We start from the raw sequence: 18,454 nt of genomic DNA on the forward strand, positions 1-18,454 counted from the left end.
TCATTTATGAAATCAGATCTCCACATATAAAATCAAGCATATAATTTTATTTACAAAAACAATACTTTTTTTTAATTATGGAAAAATAGGAGTTACTGCAACAGGAAAAACAGAATGCATAAAAAGTAACACAGGGGCCCGGCGGCGAGGCCTAGCGGCTAAAGTCCTCGCCTTGAAAGCCCCGGGATGCCATATGAGCGCCAGTTCTAATCCCGGCAGCTCCACTTCCCATCCAGCTCCCTGCTTGTGGCCTGGGAAAGCAGTCGAGGATGGCCCAATGCATTGGGACCCTGCAATTGCGTGGGAGACTCGGAAGAGGTTCCAGGTTCCCGGCTTCGGATTGGCGTGCATTGCGGCTCACTTGGGGAGTGAATCATCGGATGGGAGATCTTCCTCTCTGTCTCTCCTCCTCTCTTCCTCTCTGTATATCTGACTTTGTAATAAAAATAAATCTTTAAGGAAAAAAAAAAGTAACACAGAACAACTTTTTTTAAATTTATTTCATCATCTCTTCTATTTATTTTTTGTGATCTTGCCTGACAAAACATGAATTACTTTGGTATTTGCTAAAATACAAATAAATAAAATTTTTAAGCAAAGAGTAAATTAAAAAATAGGTTGAGTGTTCAGTATTTTGGAAGCTAAACGCCAAATCAATCTAAATTGGAATTTGTGGTTAACAGGTCCTTGTCATTGTTCTTTCTTTGCTCGTATGAAAATGTACTAGAAAATACTCATGGAAAACTGTTTTAATTAAATCTTAAACTCTTATCAGTTTTACTGATAGTGCTTAGTATTAGTCACTGTCACTCAGGATTAGTGATTGTCTGCAATCATGCAGAGGTGGACTGATCTTTGTAATCAAAAATTTTAAAATAAAAAATGCAAAGTAAGGAATTACATGAAATAATATTTTCCCTGGTATTTGGCATTTATTATTATTATATTCAAAATATAACAAATTGTTTAAATTCATTTGGTTAGAATGATTACTCCAAGGAGCTATTCTACTTTTTAACTAATAAGCTTCAGAAAGCAATACCTTTTATTTGAAATAAGAGTTTCTACTTTTGGAAGAAAAAGTTTCAGTGACCTGAATATGCTTACTGATTTTCTTATCACCAGAAAAAACAGTCTAAGTATCTATCATACAGCTATTTGTGAAATAGTAGGTACTAGGGCTGCTAAGAAAATGAAAAATGAAATCCAACAATGTATACTGGGCAAAAGAAAAATCCAGTATTTAAATTTCACTTACTCTATTATTAAATGGGACATACAACTACTTGTAAATCTCATGTTTTTTCTCATTTTTAGTAGCAACTTGTATGTAACAAAGCATAATAATGTACTGGCCACTCTTTTGTTCTTGTGCCCTATAAAGCATATGTTATGTCCCAAACTCATGAAAGTTCACTCCAGTAGAGGATATAGGAGGCCATCTCCCTGCCAGAAATTAGAGCAAGAGCTTAGTAATACATCTAAATATATACAAGCATATTTATGCAATGCAAATTTTTGTATTAATTTTGAATCATTCTTCATTAAGAAAAACCACATGATACATTTTTAGATACCCAATGTATACTTTTGAAAAATAATCATGACCACATTGTAAGCTTCTGCTTGAATGTGTATAAATACAGTAATATCATTTGAAAACTAGTGCAAACAAATCAGTCCTTTCCTGGACATGGACAATACCAAAAAATTTACATTTCACTTACCATTTGCAAAAAAAAATCTAAAATGTATAATTTTCAGGATTATGTGAAATATCCTTACGTTATTTTTACATGAAAATAACTTCTTTCACGTAAAAATCATGAGAAAATATTGTAAAAGAAAACCTTTCCAGAGACCCCATTTTATAAAATTTAAAATCTGTAGAAAATTTCCATTTAATGTATCATTGCTGTTTTAACTGTATTGTAACTGGGGTGGGATTGTTACAGGGGAATGGAGAGTTATGAAGTGACTTTTTTTTGTGACCACTCACCTTTAATTCTGGGGAGAAACATTTACTACTTAACAAAAATAAATTAAGATAATTACTCCTCTGTCACAGATGACTTCCTGGATTTCAGAACCAGGTCTTTAACGGATGAAGAAAGTTCCTTCAGTTCTTTACGAGTAGTATTGATGATATCTTGCTGCTCTTTGTCCAATTCCTCATTCAAAGAATCATCTCCCTGTCCAGTCTTCTTATTCTGACTAACCAACTGCTTTACAACCAAACCTTGATATTGTACCAAAAGAGTATGTTGAGCCTGAAAAAAACAGAAAGATGAAGATAATTTAATTCAATTTTCAGTGGAACAGGTACAGCAGGATATGTATGACTAAAACATATCTTTATAAAATATTGGACATGAAAATAGAAAAGCAAATATAGCAAAATCCTTAATCTAAGGAGTATACAGTTTAGGGGAAATAAAACATGAATGCAGATCACTTTCAGTTGACTTAACACAAAGATATGGTCAAAATGATAGAGTAGTTTAAAGTCAAACTATTTTTAGCTAAAAGATTTTCAGAGGAATCTGTGTAGGATAAGATTTTTGAACTGGACCTGAAGGATAATAAACCTAGAGAAGCAAAATTATCTTGTCTAAAAGCTTAATTTATAAATTTGGAGCATTCTTTACAATGGATCTTATGAATCCTGAATTTTGAGCCAGTTGTATTTTAAAAATCAGTCTCCTTTTTAGTATTTAGCCATTTGTTGTGTTGAAGTATAATTTTGCTGATCTTGGCAGATTTTAGGATAATCTAGACTGGCTTGTAACTCTAACAAGACATTTGTCGACAATTAAGGTGCAGAACATTTTTTTTGGCGGGGGGTGTTGTGTGTAGGAAAATCCTCAACACCATGGTGAGGAATAACTAATCTTTGTGTCCGACCCAGCGAGGCATGAGCCAGTCCACGCCAGCCAACAAATGGATAAATACTAAAATGAAATAGACACGAGACAGCTGAATGGTACCTTATAGCCATTTTAAGGTATATAGCAGCCAGTCCTGTATATAAACTAAAATTGAAATGTCAATGAGCTAATCATAGGCTGTGGTTAGGACTTGCTTTTTTTTTTTTTTTTTAACATACTGGTTACTCAAAACCATGTCAATTCCATAATGTTGCAAATTGCTGTTGATGTTATATTGGGACTCTTAATTGACTGGGATGATATTCTACCTGCTCTAACTTCAGACCAGAAATGGTCTCCCCAAGAAACTGTTCAACCCATCTGGACAATAAGTAGCTGGACTCTATGCTTGGTATACGTTTGCAGGGAAAGAATCTTGATTGAATTTGAACTGTAATACTGCATCAAGGTGGAGGAATCCACCAGGGGGGAGGGGCGTGGGTAGGGATGGGGGATTCCCAGAGCCTATGAAACTGTCACATAATGCAAAATAATTAATAAAAAAAAAAAAATAAAAGACATCAGAGGAGAAAATTAAAAAAAATCAGTCTCCTAATTCACTGTTCACATTCTATTCCCTGAAAATATTCAGAATCTAAGAACTTGAAGTTTAAAATATATTGAAGTTTAAAATATATTAAATAGGTAATACCTCTGGAATTTTATTATTAAGAAAAGCAATGATCTGTGGGACACATCTTCCTGGTGCATGGAGCATGCTGTGGGTTGAGAACTGAAACAGTAAGACTGATGTGAGGTGCAGAATGAGTGCAGGGTCTTCTGTGACTTTCAGCTGTTCAGCGAGTGCTTGTCGATGCTGGAACATTATCTGCCTAAACAAATATAAAATCTAATAAATGTATTAACACTTACCAAGTTCTCACTGATATTAATTTTTTTCTCTATTCAGTTCATAGCTTGTCTAGCTAATTTTATAAGCATTTTAAGGTACATTCCATACATGGGGATAATATGGACAGACACAACCTTCCTTAAGTGGCATGGTCAGGTTGACTATAGAACAAGATACAGGTCAGAGATATTCAACTGTAAGCTTTTGAGTGTCTAGACATGAAACAGAACTACACTGATACAGAAACGTTTCTTGCACAGAAAGTCTCTAAGCTGAGAAAAATTTCCAAGCTTAACAGACTATGAAATAAGGAACTCCACTACCTTATCTGAAGTGTTAGAAAGGAATACTAATTTTAAGACTTTGAGCATACTTGAACATTTATCAGGAATCTTGATAGGGTTTTCTATGAACAATTTGGTCATATTCAAATTCCAGGTATTAAAGGTACCACACTTAAGTATGTTAATAATACAGACGACTCAATTTTACCTTTCTCTTTTCTTGTCTCCTTTCTTTAGCATAATATCACACGTTTCTGTTGCTGAATCCAGACAAGAAAGAAAGTCTTCTATGCTCTGAAAATATATTTTAAATAATTTAACTTATAACAGGTGCTAAAGAAATATAGAATAAATATGTGTGTGTGTATAAAATCTTCACATACAATTCTTTCAAAAGTTCATAGCCATAAGAAAAATTGGGATTTAGAGCTTAACAGAAAAATGCCCCAGTATTATTCTTTCACCTTATTTCCTAAAGAGGTACATGAGTGCAATATACTTATTTTAGATTGAGTTCACAATTATTCTGGTAAAAACCTACTAAAGATCTTTATAATACAAACCTCCAACTGGGAAAACTAACCAGAATCAAATGTTATTTACCTTTTCATTCAGAGAATTATGGAGTTTTGTGAGAGTTACTTTGGTTTCTTCTGACAATTTGCTTAAAATCTTTTTTCTTACCTGTAAGGAAAAAAATTGTTTATGATTTTTTGGGGGCATTATGCTCCTGACACATAGTTGTTATATGATCAAGAAAAAAAAAATTAAAGCATTTTTATTGCTGAAACATAATTGTGAGTCGATTTTATATTGCTCTTGAATTTTAGATCTAACTAGGAATGAAAACACACCAAAAAAACAAAGCAAAACATACACAAACACACACACAAGCATTCTAGAATCAGAGAGCTAGCCAACAGCCAGCTGGTCAAAGACAGTTCTAGTCCTCAAATCTGTACTAGCAACAAGAGGGTGCTTCAAAAAACTTCACAGAAAATGTGCATTATGAAAAACCTATGCTTGGATTTCAGAATTTTTTCCACCAAAATAAACTTCAATTTCATTATTCGTGAGCTTCCTCATCTCCCATGTAAGAGGAACACTGGAGAGACAGTGGGAAATACAGTATTTGGAAAAAGAGTTATCTCTTGTGCACGGGGGTGGAAAGAGAATACTCATCCCTTCGCAGTGTCAGCTGAGAAGGTACTCTGTCATAAAGAAGAAGGATGCCTGTAAGATGGAAAACTGATCATGTCCTGTGGCTGGATGTTAGGCTGAGTGGTGTACAGAGGACTGTATGACCTACATCAAAGGCAGGATAGGTATATGAAATCATTTTTAATAACTCAGCTTTGCTGAATGTCAATCTTGAGTAGATCAAGAAGGTTAAGGGAGAAGAGCAGAGGTCATTGTCATTTTAGTGACAGATAGCAACCTTCTTCCACTTGGAGAACTGAGAACCAAAGCTCCACCTGCCATTCCAAGAAAGGCAAAGGTGAGCTTTCAACTTTAGCCTGTGTTGAGAACTTTGAAAAATATTCTGCAACTATGTAAATAATGAAATGAGATGATGTTATCACATGAAAATGACTACAAAGTTGTTGAAACTAGTGAGAATGCTGTTAAGGATTGTGAATAGAAAAAAAGACAAGCTACATAACATGAATTTGGAAAAGAAATCCTGTTGATTTCAAAGTATTTAAGCACTGCTATTTTTAACAGACTGTTTATATAACCAATCCTGTCAGCAAGTGTGTATATATTATGTGAAATCTAAGACTGTTTAGATTTTTTTCTAAAAACTTTTTACTGTGTTATTTCAAGTGAGAGAAAATGTGCTTACACTTAAAGCAAAAAACATTAAGAGTGGTAAACAAATCACTAACATACTTCACTTGTAATGGTTGAAGGATCATCTACCGCCATCATCAAATCTGAAGCTAAGAAGTTGAAAATGAGGTTGGTGATGTCTGTACACACAGTCTTCAGCAGGTGCTTGGTAAGGGAAGCCTGAGTGTCATCTGGAAAAAAAGGAACTGAATTAAAACAAACTCCTCCCCCCAAAAACATGAGAATCAATGAAGAAAAATCAGTATTAAATATACCTGCAAAAAATTTCATCCCTTTTTCAAACAATCTAATATTATTGTACAAGTTTGAAACTTCTTCTTGCAAATCCTTGATGGTGCGTTTTCTGCCAGTTCCAGATGCAGAAGTTGAAGACATAAATACTGAACGTACTACCTCGAGATAAATTTTATTAAGAGGCCTGTGCAAAAGAGAAGTATATTTAAGTCTATTAAAATGTACTGGATTTGTGCAGGCAATAAATTTTGATTCAATCAAACCTTAAAAGATTTAACAAAATAAAATAAATTTAGATGACATTTCACCCAGAATGTTTCACAACCCTAGGAATGAAATGGACTATTTTCTTATCTCTGCGTACTCAATGTTACTGCACTGAAGACAATAAAAACATTAACTGGGCCCAACGTAGTGACCTAGAGGCCAAAGTTCATGCTTTGAACATCCTGGGAACCCATTTGGGCATGGGTTCTAACCCAGGCAGCCCAGCTTCTCATCCAGCTCCCTGCTTGTGGCCTGGAGAAGCAGTTAAGTACAGCCCAAAGCCTTGGGACCCTGCATCCATATGGGAGACCCAGAAGAGGCTGCTGGCTCCAGCATGGTTCAGCTTCAGGCATTGCAGCCGCTTGGAGAGTGAACCAATGGATGGAAGATTTTCCTCTGTCTCTCCTTCTCTCTGCATATCTGCCTTTCCAGTAAAAATAAATAAATCTTAAAAAAAAATTAACAATACAGACTTCACAGTTCAAAACAAATTTTTAATGCTATTTGGAGTATAACTATAAATATGTTCTTGTGCTCAGGAATTACATCTTAAATTTCCAATGCCTAAATTACTAAGGGATATTGCATTAAAACTTTCTTGGTGTTTATTATTAACAAAAAGAATTTCCTTTTTTAACTAGTGAAAAATACAGTTCTGTAACTGTTTATGAACAAATATGTTTACATAAATTTAAAAAAACTCACTAGAAGCTGTATTTCTAAATTCAAAGCTGGATGTACTTGGATGCTGGATTATATTTATGGAAACTTATATACTCCTATTAATTTGAGGGATGACAAGTTAGTTTAGTAATGGTCAAGTTAAACAATTTCATCTCCTTTTGTATAAAAATAAATTCAATCTGATTCATTCATAAGGCAACTTGTCTAACGTTAATTTTTCTTGAGGATACTCTATTACTTAATTTTCACCCTAACAGCAAATATTTTATTAATTAAAACAGCAAATTATTTTTTTTCTTTTGTATACAATTTCTCATGCTATGGAAACCAGTGACTACTGCTGGTATTTTCTTTCCAACTAAGACCTAAGATTAAATCAGTGAACGAGGACATTTTTAAAGGTTTTTATCCTTTGTTTTCCTATATTGCTTTGCCCAAAGCACCTAATACATATTTGTTGAACTGCTGCAGTCAAGTAAAATCTACAATTTGGCAGCTAGATTAAATTCTAGGCTTGGAAAAGGAAATGCCTAAAATATATTTTTGTTGTTCTCCAGGAGAATTTTAATAACTCACAGAGCATCTATCATAAAATAGAAAAATGCAATTTATACGTGCCTTATCAAGTGTTCTGCAAGTTCAGAAATAAATTCCTCAGGAGCATCTTGTACATGTTTTCTTAAAATGTCTTCAATTTCATCCTGGAACATAAAAGTCATCTCTGGCTTTTTCTTTCCTATAATAGAGACAAAAAAAAAAAAGAGAGAGAAGAAAACAAATATGTAATAAAAATAATTTTTATTAACATAATTAATCAAGACACTGATATTAATTTAATGTCAATAAAAGCATCCATGTTAACAAATAATACCTAATGAAAATACTGCTTTAGAAAACTATATAGTAGATGTGATGGAATTTATATAATTTTCCAACTTCATCCTAAAATGATCTTCTCCCAACAATTTCATCAAAAGATAATAAAGATAATTTTCTCCCTCATCTAATTTAGATGATGCAAATACACAGAAAAAATATTTTATGAAAAGGTGAAAAATGAACAGTGGTAGAATTTTCTTCATAAAAAATTATGTTACCTACAATCCTAGTAGAATTGGTAAGCTAAATTTTGACTTTTTGGAAAGAAACTAAGCTAAGAACAAAACAGAAACAATCCAATTCATCATATACTACACTTATAACTTATTTTTGTTCTCAGAAAAACAAATACATACACATAGAAACACACACAGGAAAATTTGTACGCAACTAGTGCTACGGAAATATGTGTTGTAATAATGTAGTGTCCATCAAGTTACTTGGAAAAGTAAAAGTTGTATGTAAAAAAACTAGCAATATTTCCACTAGAAATCGCAAAGTTTTTTTTTTTAAGATTTATTTTATTTTCATTACAAAGTCAGATATACAGAGAGGAGGAGAGACAGAGAGGAAGATCTTCTGTCCAATGGTTCACTCCCCAAGTGAGCCGCAATGGCCGGTGCTGCGCCAATCTGGAGCCAGGAGCCAGGAACCAGGAGCCAGGAACTTCCTTCCAGGTCTCCCATGCGGGTGCAGGATCCCAAGGCACTGAGCCGTCCTCGACTGCTTTCTCAGGCCACAAGCTGGGAGCTGGAAGGGAAGTGGAGCTGCCAGGATTAGAACCGGCACTCATATGGGATCCCGGTGCGTTCAAGGTGAGGACTTTAGCTGCTAGGCCACACTGCCGGGCCCAGAAATTGCAAAGGTTTAAAGGTGTCACCAACACTAAAAACGCCGAGTCATACTCTTGGGTGTCCAGGAAAAGCTGGCAACCGGACCTCTCACTGCCAAAAGCGGCTGCGTTTAAAACCTTCTCTCTGCTGTGCCTGTACCCATTGGTCTAAGCTTTCCTACCCGCCTCTTCCGCCACCATTCCTCCCACATTTCTTCCTGTATTCTCTGTTTCACTCCCCATGGTCTTTCTCCTCGTCGTCCCCCAGTCTTTCTTCGTTGTTGTCGTCATTCATTGTCTGTTGTCTGTCCATCTGTCCTCCCACTAGCTTTTACCCGCTACTTTTATATAGTTCTCCACCAATCACTTCTCTCTGTGGGTCCACTTGGCACTACGTGATAGGCCAGTAACCACCATGGGGGAACTAGCCTATCCTGTTTACCTGCTGGCGAGACTAGCTCCGCCTCCTGGCCCTGGGCCAGCCGCCATCTTGCAACGGCCCCTCCCAGTGCCAGGAGCAGCTTTAACACCCCACTCCCCACATAAAGATGAGTATTTCTGGCTAAATTAACTTGCTGCTTCTACAGGAGAAACCTTAGAAGCAAAAATAAAATAGGGCTCAGCATCATAGCGTTGGCTCAGTGGCCAAATCCTTGCTTTGCACACCCAGGATCCCACACGGGTGCTGGTTTGTGTCCTGACTGCTCCACTTTCCATCCAGCTACCTGCTTATGGCCTAGGAAAGCAAAAGAGGATGGCTCAAAGCCTTGGAACCCTGCATCCACATGGGAGACCCAGAAAAAGCTCCTGGCTTCAGATCGGCTCAGCTTGGGTTGGTACAGCCATTTGGAAGGTGAACCAATGCACGGGAGATCTTTCTATCTATAAATCTGCCTTTCCAATAAAAAATAAATAAATCGCAAAAGAAAAGGAATAAAAGTAAAATGGCTTAAAAATCAGTTTTTAATATGAAGATTTAAAGAGCTGAGATCACTGCTTCTGAATAGACAAACAGTATCCTTCTTTTCTGAGATCTATCCATTCCTGATATTCTAACTATTCTTATAATTTCCTGTCTGATTCTTGCATGCATTTTACAGTATATTTTACACAATAATCTGTCATACTGAATTGATAATATTTTACCCAAGACATAATTAGGTCTTCAGTTACTGTAACACAATCATTTTCCAAACACATTGAAATTACAATTTTTTTGGTAGAATAATTTTACAACTTGTGTAGCTCTTCTCAATCTATACAGAAAAATGAACACATGCCTGAATTAACAAGGCTACAAATATCAAAGAAATATTTTTTAAATGCTTCTTCACCTCCATCCTTCTTTATCTAGGGAAAAGGATAGTACATTTATCAATGTAAATTGAAAACCCACACACTGAATAGTCTTAATGTTACTGAAAACATGGGCACAGCTGATAGCCCATATAGACACACTTTCACATAATTAAGTTTTACACATACTAAAAAGAGCAACAATTTCTACTTCTTTAATTCAAAGACAGATCTTAAGTGACTGTGCTATTACAAATAAGAGCACATTAATAGCTGCAGCCACACCGCTGATATGTACAACTCCTAGCTATGTTCCATATGTCATGAAATCTGTGAAAGAAAAAAAAATAAAAACCTTCTATTATAATCATCTGAAATTTGTTTTTTAAGTATTTAATGGGGAGCATTATGGTTTTATTGCTAACTTTTTAAAACAGAAAAGTGAAAATACATTAATTTTACTCAGAAGAACAAACTCAGATGTCTTGTGTATACTTGACTTGGTCAAACACAGTGCAGGAAATAAGGAAGAATACAATTAATTCTCCCTCTGAGATATAAGTAACCAATCAGTTAGGTATTACTATAGGAAGTAAGCATGCACCTTACATGTTACCTTTTCCCATTTAACGTCTTTTAGTATCTCTAAGAATTCCTTTAATGTGAAGCTTTCTACTTACTTCTTTCTGATCACAGCCAGTTACCTCACAGATATCAGTAAGTGTACATTTACTAACTTGATCTTATTCTATAGCTAGTTTCTTCTTCTTTTTTTTTAAGATTTTACTTATTTGAAAAGCAGTGTTAGAGAGGAAGGGGGCTACAGAGAGAAACAGAGATCTTCTATCTGGTAGTGCATTCTCCAAATGGCTGCAAAAGGCAGGGCTGGATCAACCTGCCAGGAGCCAAGAGCTTCATCTGGTCTCTTACATGTGTGCAGGCTTCACCATCTTCATCTCCATCTCCTAGGCAGATTACCTGGTAGCTGAATCACAAGTGCAGCAGCCAGGACTGAAACTTGTGCCCATATGGGATGTCAGCCTTGCAGGTGGTGACTGAATTAGTTATGCCATAAAAGCTGACCCCAACTGCTATATCTTGAACACTGTAAGCATTAACATTCTCAGAGGTAACATTTTCCCTGTAAGATTACTTGTGAATGATTACAATCTTGTTTCCAGTATTCCTGCTTTTCATTTCTTTGTTTCTCTTTGTTTGCCAATTCCCTGTTCTGATGATCCATTTTCATAAAGTGGTATGATGGTAAGTCACTGGGAGACAAAAAAGTATCACAACCACATACTCTACCTGTGCATAATGAATAAATGTGTAACTATCAGTAATTGATAAGCTATGAAAACATAAAATAGGCAACAGAACTGTCATAGTTTCATGATATACAACCAATTATGAGTATGTACTGATTTATGAATTGAGGCACTACCAGTGAAGTTTGATTTTCACACAATTATTAACAAGTAAAATATCAGGGTAACTGAAATTTGAACTGTTTTGGTGGACTGAAGTCACTTATACAATGGTAACTCAAATTTGTACCCAGTGAAATCATGTAAAACAAAATCATCCTGTGTAAGTATAAAGATATATTAATAAAGCTAGTTATATATACATATGCACCATGAAAATATGCTGAACAAAATCATACACAGAAAGGGAAAATCAAGATGGTAGAATAGGGTAAGGACACATTTAAACGGACAGAGAAACACTTAATCAGGATGAAGCAGAGAGGACACATTCCAGGAAATAGGAGAGGACAGAACAACAGCAGAGGGGTCCTTGGAGACTGACAGACACAGGAAAGCAGCGGACACAACCATGTGGTGTTGCAGTGACTGATACTCCAGCGGCATTCAGCTAACAGCAATCTGAACTCCACCAGCAACCAGGTGGAAGGCATTTTCACTGGGAGCTTGGGAGGTGAACCCAGACAAAGAACTGCTCGTCTTGCTGGTCTGTTTGATTTGATCAGGAGCAGAGACAGAGCAGCAGATCCCAGATGGGTGGTGCAAGAACAGGGTGGATTTCATAGCCCAGTTAGCCCCCTTGAGCCGAACTGGGCACCATTTTGCTTAAGGAGGCAAAGGCAAGGGAAAGGACTGAGCATATGCTGAGCTGAAAGTGAACACAATTCTGACTCAGCAAACTGCAGCAACGTGGCATTCTACAGGTTCCACCCAAGACAGGTCTGGGTAGCCTTCAGACCTGACGGCCAGCATCAAGAACTCTAAGAGTGGTACATTACGTGCCATTTTGCACACTGTGGCAAAAGCTTTAGGACTGCAGTGGACAACAGTGAACTGCGCATGTGCTGAGCTTGTGAGAACTCACTGAGTTCTGTGGTTTGCACTGGTCCCACAGGAAAATAATACCAACTGTGGCATCGTACGGGTCAAAATAGGTCTGTGTGGCACCCAGACCTAATGGCCAACAGGTTCTGGCAAGATCAGCGCCACCAACAACCTAGCTATATAGTACACCTGGTGTCTCCCTAATCCTGGGACCTACTCCAACCGGAAGTGGGAGAAAGCTTGTACAGACAATGGTGCAGCCTCAGCATGGTATCACAGGAGGCGGAGACTAGTGAGCCAGGAATTGGGGCTATGGAGTTCTTTGTGGAAATCTAACATAAGAACCGAGACCTGGAACTTGCTGGAGGGAGTGGCACAATTGGCTGCAAGCAAAGAACAAAGAATCTCAGAATTGGAAGATATTTCCTGTCACCAGGGGGAAGCAAATAAAAAGCTGGAAGAAGAGCTGGATCAGGCCAAAAAAAGTATTCAAGAATTGAAAGACACTATTAAGAGGCCAAATATAAGAGTTATGGGAGTCCTAGAAGGTGCAGGAAGAAAAATTGGTTTTAAAAATATATTTACTGTGGTTATGCAACAAGGTGGAGGAATCCACCATGGTGGGAGGGTTTGGGGAGGGGTGGGGAGAATCCCAGTACCTATGAAACTGTGTCACATAATACAATGTAATTAATGAATTTAAAATAAAATTAAAAAAAAAAATATATATATATATATTTAATGAAATAATAAAGGAAAATTTCCCTAATCTAGAGAAAGAATTGGGAAACAAGATCCAGGAGGGGCACAGAACTCCTAACAGGCATGATCAAAAGTGATCTTCAAAAAAAAAAAAAAAAAACAAAAAACAATCTTCACCATGGCACATGATCATCAAGCTCTCTTCAATTGAACATAAGGAAAAGATCCTTAAATGTGCACATGAAAAAAATCAGTTGACATATAAAGGAATGCCAATTAAACTCATGGGAGATCTCTCACAGGAAACTCTACAGGCAAGAAGAGAATGGAGTGACATATTCCAGATTCTAAAAGAACAAAATTGTTGGTCCAGGATAACATATCCAGCAAAGCTTTCTTTTGTCTTTGAAGATGAAATAAAATCCTTCCACAGTAAAGAAAAGTTAAAAGAATACTTCTCTTCCAAACCTGCCCTACAAATGATACTTCAAGATGTTCTCTTGACAGAGAAGAGGAATGGCACCTACCAAAACCAAAGGCAAATGGGATGAACATCCTAGTAAAAATAACAACAGAAGACTAAACCAATGAACAACCCATTCCTAAAATGATAGGACCAAAGTACCATCCATACATATTAACCCTGAATGTAAATGGCTTAAGCTCAATCAAATGTCATAGACTAGTTGACTGGATTAAAAAACAAAACCCATCTATTTTTTGTCTAGAAGAGACACACTTCACCAACAAAAATCAGCGGAAACTATAACACATTAGTTTTTATGTTTTCTGTTAGTTTCACCTCTTCAAAACACTTTGTTCTGATTAAATCATTCAAAGACTCATAGATCATGCAGTGGCATCATTTTCTGCAAGAAGGTTCTTGATTTTCATTTCTTCAGCTACACATTAGTCATTTAGAAGCATATTATTTAACCTTAAGGTGTTGTTAATTTCTTTTTTCTTCCTGATATTGATTTAGTTTTGTGGCTTTTCATTTAAGGGGATGTATAGTAGCTGTGTAATGGAGACTGTCATATCTAGTAACATGTCATTTAACTTCATGGCATTGTAAATTTCTATTTTTCTATTATTGATTTTGTATTATGACTTTTCATTTGAGGGCATGTACAGTAGCTGTGAAATGGAGACTAACATCCAGTTGTGAGGATACAATGTAGTATTGTCTACTTCCAGACAAAGATGGAATTCCAATGAAACTGTTTACTGTATCTTGATAATAGAATGCTGGACCCTCTGCCATTATCCATGCCCGCAATGCTGGACATATGACTGTGTATGAAGAACTATACTTCAGTAATGATATAGAGGAACTAAGTGTGTGTGGGGGTTGGGGCTGGGATAAGGGAAATACCAGGAGCCTATGGAACTGTATCATAAAATGATAATAATAATAATCAAATGTAAAAAAAATCATACACAGAAAGAAAAAGTAAGATCAAGGTACATACCAGTGTGAGATGACTGAGACTCATCATCACTATCATCATCTTTTCTTCCTTTCTTCTTTACTTTCTTAATTTTGTATTCTCTGGCATTGCCCCCACCTCCTCCTCTCACACTTCCACTACCCTCTGTTAAAAAAAGGACATTTGTTAGCATTACCTAACTGAATCTAAACAATTTCAGAAAATGGTACTAACTCATTGCATTTGATTTTACAGCAAATAACAGAAAAAAAAAAAGAAATTTGGGGTTCTTCAAATGTGAACACTCTTCATTAAAATAAAAGCAAATTTAATAAGAGATCAATAAAGATAAAATATGAAACCTTTAGAATTTAGGCAGGCATCCCTGTGCTCAAAAAATAGTCTTTTGTAGTTCTGTCTGGTGTCAGCTAAACTCATTCCTTTATCTCTTCTCCCCTACTATCTCTGAACCAAATATGCTTCATTCATTCATTCATTCTTTTACAAAAGACATATCACTCTCCCCTACTGAGACTCTTCACCAAATTAATTCCACATGATTTTGCCCTATTGGGTAAAAGATAATAATGAATATTTAGGGGCGCTAACCTGACTCTTCTACCACCCAAGCTGATCACAAATTTCTTGAGAAGAAGGAGCATAGCTCATGAACTTTTGCAATCTTGAGGTCATAACAGTGCTTGAAATACAACATGTTCAATAACTAACTACCATGAATATTAAGCTGCTTAATTAGAAAAAACTATCAGTCAATACAGGCTAACTTAAGACTTAAAAAAGCACAAATTAGGAAAGCAATTTGAATATTATAAATAAAAATGAAACAATGTCACTGAAGTACTTCCCTGCTATTATGTATTTATCTTATATTTTCATTATTTAATAGAAATTATATATGTGTATATATATTTATAATTGTTTTTAAAATATTTATTTGCATTGCAGAATGACATCCACAAACAGAGATAGAGACTTTTCTGAAATGGCTACAATAGGCAGTGCTACACCTGTCTGAAGCTGAAAGCCAGATTTTCCACTTGAATCCTCTATTTATTTGTTAGGACTCAGGTTCTTGAGCTACTGTCTGCTGTTTCCCAGGTGCATTATTAGGAGGGCAGAAGTGGGAATAGAGTAGTCAGGACGTGAACCGGTATTCTGGCATGGGATTCTGGCATCTCAAGCAATAGCTTAAAAATCCCTGCATCACAATGCCTGTCCCTATAATTTGTTTTAAATATTAAAATACTGAAACTGTGCTTTTTTTCATAAAGATTACAGGTTTTTCTAGATTCTAAATCAAATTCACTTAGACTTTATCATATCCTTGACTTATATCCATTAGTTTTCAAAAGAATACTATTTTCAAAATTACTGATTGAAACGAACATGCCTGTAACATTTCATAGTAAGTTTATAACAGAACATTCATTTTTGAGACAATTCAATGTAATGTAACTACATGTCTACAGTGAAGTAGTACTAGAATTCAAAGCAAAACATCATATAGCCCTTTAAGCTTTAGTGAGAAATAAAATGACTAGTTACACTGATGTAAATCCTCATCTGATATAAGCAAATTGATAACTTCAAATGACAAAATATGTGTAACTATCAATTTTATTATCAATCTACTATAAGTGTCCTGTTAAAACAGATAAAAACATCAGAATATCATTGTGTGATTTTATAAATTTTAAGACAGGAAATAAAATCTCACATAAATGAGTGAATTCTCATAACAATAATAATGCTTTCATTATAAATGTGGTTTTCATAATATTCGCTTAATGTAGCTGTACTGTTATTTAAAAAGCTGAATATCAGATTTTTAAAAATATATTTATTTTTTTGGGAAGTCAGATTTTACAGAGAAGATGACATCGACAGAAAGATTTTCCATTTACTGGTCCCAGGTGGTTGCAACAGACAGAGCTGAGCCGGTCCAAAGCCTGAGTTGGGAACTTCTTTGGGGTCTCCCATTCAGGTGCAGAGTCCCATGGCTTTGGGCCATATTCTACTGCTTTCCCAGGCCATTAGTAGGAAGCTGGATGGGAAGTGGAGCAGCCAGGACATGAACAGGCACCATATGGGAGCCAGGCGCTTGCAAGGTGAGAATTACAGCCATGGAACAATTGCACCGGCCCTAGATCTCTTTAATTTGTATTTACTGCTTTCTTTGACAGTACATATATTCAAATTGGAATAATACAGAGATTATTAGCACGGTTCCTGGGAGAGGATGACATGAAAATTTTTAAAATACTTACATTATACTACTAACTTGTTCCTATTACAAAAATTATGGAAAAACATGCTAGCTTTAAATGCACCTTTTAAAAAAATTAAAAAATATACCAAGTGGTGCTCTGGGTACTACAGATTCAAAAACAAGAAGGTTAACAAGGCTCTTAAACAACAGGACACATTGCAGTGACAGAGTATTACAAAAAGCTAATGTCATGATTTGACAGAATGACTGTGGAAACTATTGTGAGGGATTAGGAAGTGACATTTTAAGTTGTCTCTAAATGAAAAGAAAGAACCAATTATATGAAGTTCAGGAAGCAGTATTAAAGGTTTAAAATGAACCTACACTTGGCAAGTTGAAGAATCAAAGAGCTGCTGGGGCAAAACATTGAGGGTGACAGGGAAACAGGAGATGAGCCATAATCCTGAAAATATTACAAATATTTATTCCAAAGAACACAAACTATATATAATCACCCAATATTTCCAATTTTGTAATTAAAATTTAACTCATTAGCAACAGATTTGGTTGGTAATATCAGTCAAATTAAAGGGTGATAATAAAATAAATAGTCTTTCAAAGAACCTAATGCTAACTTTACTGGAACAAATTCATATTTGAATCTAATTCATAATTTATTACCTGTTGCTTTCCTCCTCCTCTCGTCTTTTTTATCTTTTTTACTTGTATTAACACTTTCTAACACGGAGACTTGTTTCAGATCTTCTTCAGTGATTAAATGTACAGGATTGTTTTTCATTTCCTGAAATAAAACATGCTTTTTTGTTGCTATTGTTAAATACATACTGCATTTCATTGTTTATACTCATATACTAACTTCTCTTAAATATTCCTGCTTAATTTTAATAGGAACTGTAAATCATTGTCATAGCTACTATTTTTTAAAGAGATTTATTTTTATTGGAAGTTAGAATTAGAGAAAGAGAAGCAGAGATAAAGATTTTCCATCCACTAGTTCACATCCACCCACAAAGTGTCCGCAATAGCTGGAGTTGAGACGATCTGAAGCCAGGAGCCAGGCTGGAGCTTCTTCTGGGTCTCCCATGTGGGTCCAGGGTCCCAAGGTTTTGAGCCATTCTCTATTAGATTCCCAGGCCAAAAACAGAGATGGAAAGGAAGTGGAGAAGCCTGGATATGAACGGGTGCCCATATAGGATCCTGGCATGCAAGGTGAGGACTTTAGCCACTAGGTTACTGCATTGTGCCCCAGTTACTATTTTAAGGCTATTTCTCTTTTCTAAGAACTAGTAATTATGGGCCCGACGTGACAGCCTAGGGGCTAAATCCTCACTTTGCACACGTGGGATCTCATATGGGCACCAGATCATATTCCGGCTTCTCCATTTCCCTTCTAGCAACCTGCTTGTGGTCTGGGAAAGCAGTAAGAGGATGGCCCAAAGCCTTGGAACCCTGAACTCATATGGGAGACCTGAAGGAGATTACTGGCTTCTGGCTTTGGATCAGCTCATCTCTAACTGTCGTGGTCACTTGGGAAATGAACCACTGGATGGGACACCTTTTTTGTTTCTCCTCTCTGCATATCTGCCTTACCAATAAATTATCTTTAAAAAGAAAAGAAAAAAAAAATCAGTGATTCTTTGTCTTTTACA

The 18,454-nt window shown here is 35.9% G+C and overlaps 1 protein-coding gene and 1 non-coding gene across 2 annotated transcripts in view; one reads left to right on the top strand and one right to left on the bottom strand.

Moving 5' to 3' along the window:
* Window positions 1-1,979: 1,979 nt before the first annotated feature.
* Window positions 1,980-18,454, bottom strand: part of UFL1 (UFM1 specific ligase 1) — a 29,703-nt gene continuing 13,228 nt past the window's right edge. Inside the window, exons 11-19 of the mRNA XM_004580371.4 lie at window positions 17,466-17,586; window positions 14,597-14,719; window positions 7,722-7,839; window positions 6,173-6,336; window positions 5,958-6,088; window positions 4,668-4,748; window positions 4,273-4,358; window positions 3,580-3,760; window positions 1,980-2,270 (exon numbers count right to left, since the gene is read on the bottom strand). Coding sequence (XP_004580428.2) covers window positions 2,052-2,270; window positions 3,580-3,760; window positions 4,273-4,358; window positions 4,668-4,748; window positions 5,958-6,088; window positions 6,173-6,336; window positions 7,722-7,839; window positions 14,597-14,719; window positions 17,466-17,586 — 1,224 coding nt within the window. The 3' untranslated portion in view covers window positions 1,980-2,051. The remainder of the gene's footprint in view (window positions 2,271-3,579; window positions 3,761-4,272; window positions 4,359-4,667; window positions 4,749-5,957; window positions 6,089-6,172; window positions 6,337-7,721; window positions 7,840-14,596; window positions 14,720-17,465; window positions 17,587-18,454) is intronic.
* Window positions 16,745-16,849, top strand: LOC118758393 (U6 spliceosomal RNA). The gene has a single exon (XR_004995688.2). It is a non-coding gene; the product is annotated as a U6 spliceosomal RNA (small nuclear RNA).

This window comes from Ochotona princeps, chromosome 1, assembly GCF_030435755.1.
Source record: "Ochotona princeps isolate mOchPri1 chromosome 1, mOchPri1.hap1, whole genome shotgun sequence".
In the NCBI taxonomy this organism is placed as follows: Eukaryota; Metazoa; Chordata; class Mammalia; order Lagomorpha; family Ochotonidae; genus Ochotona; species Ochotona princeps.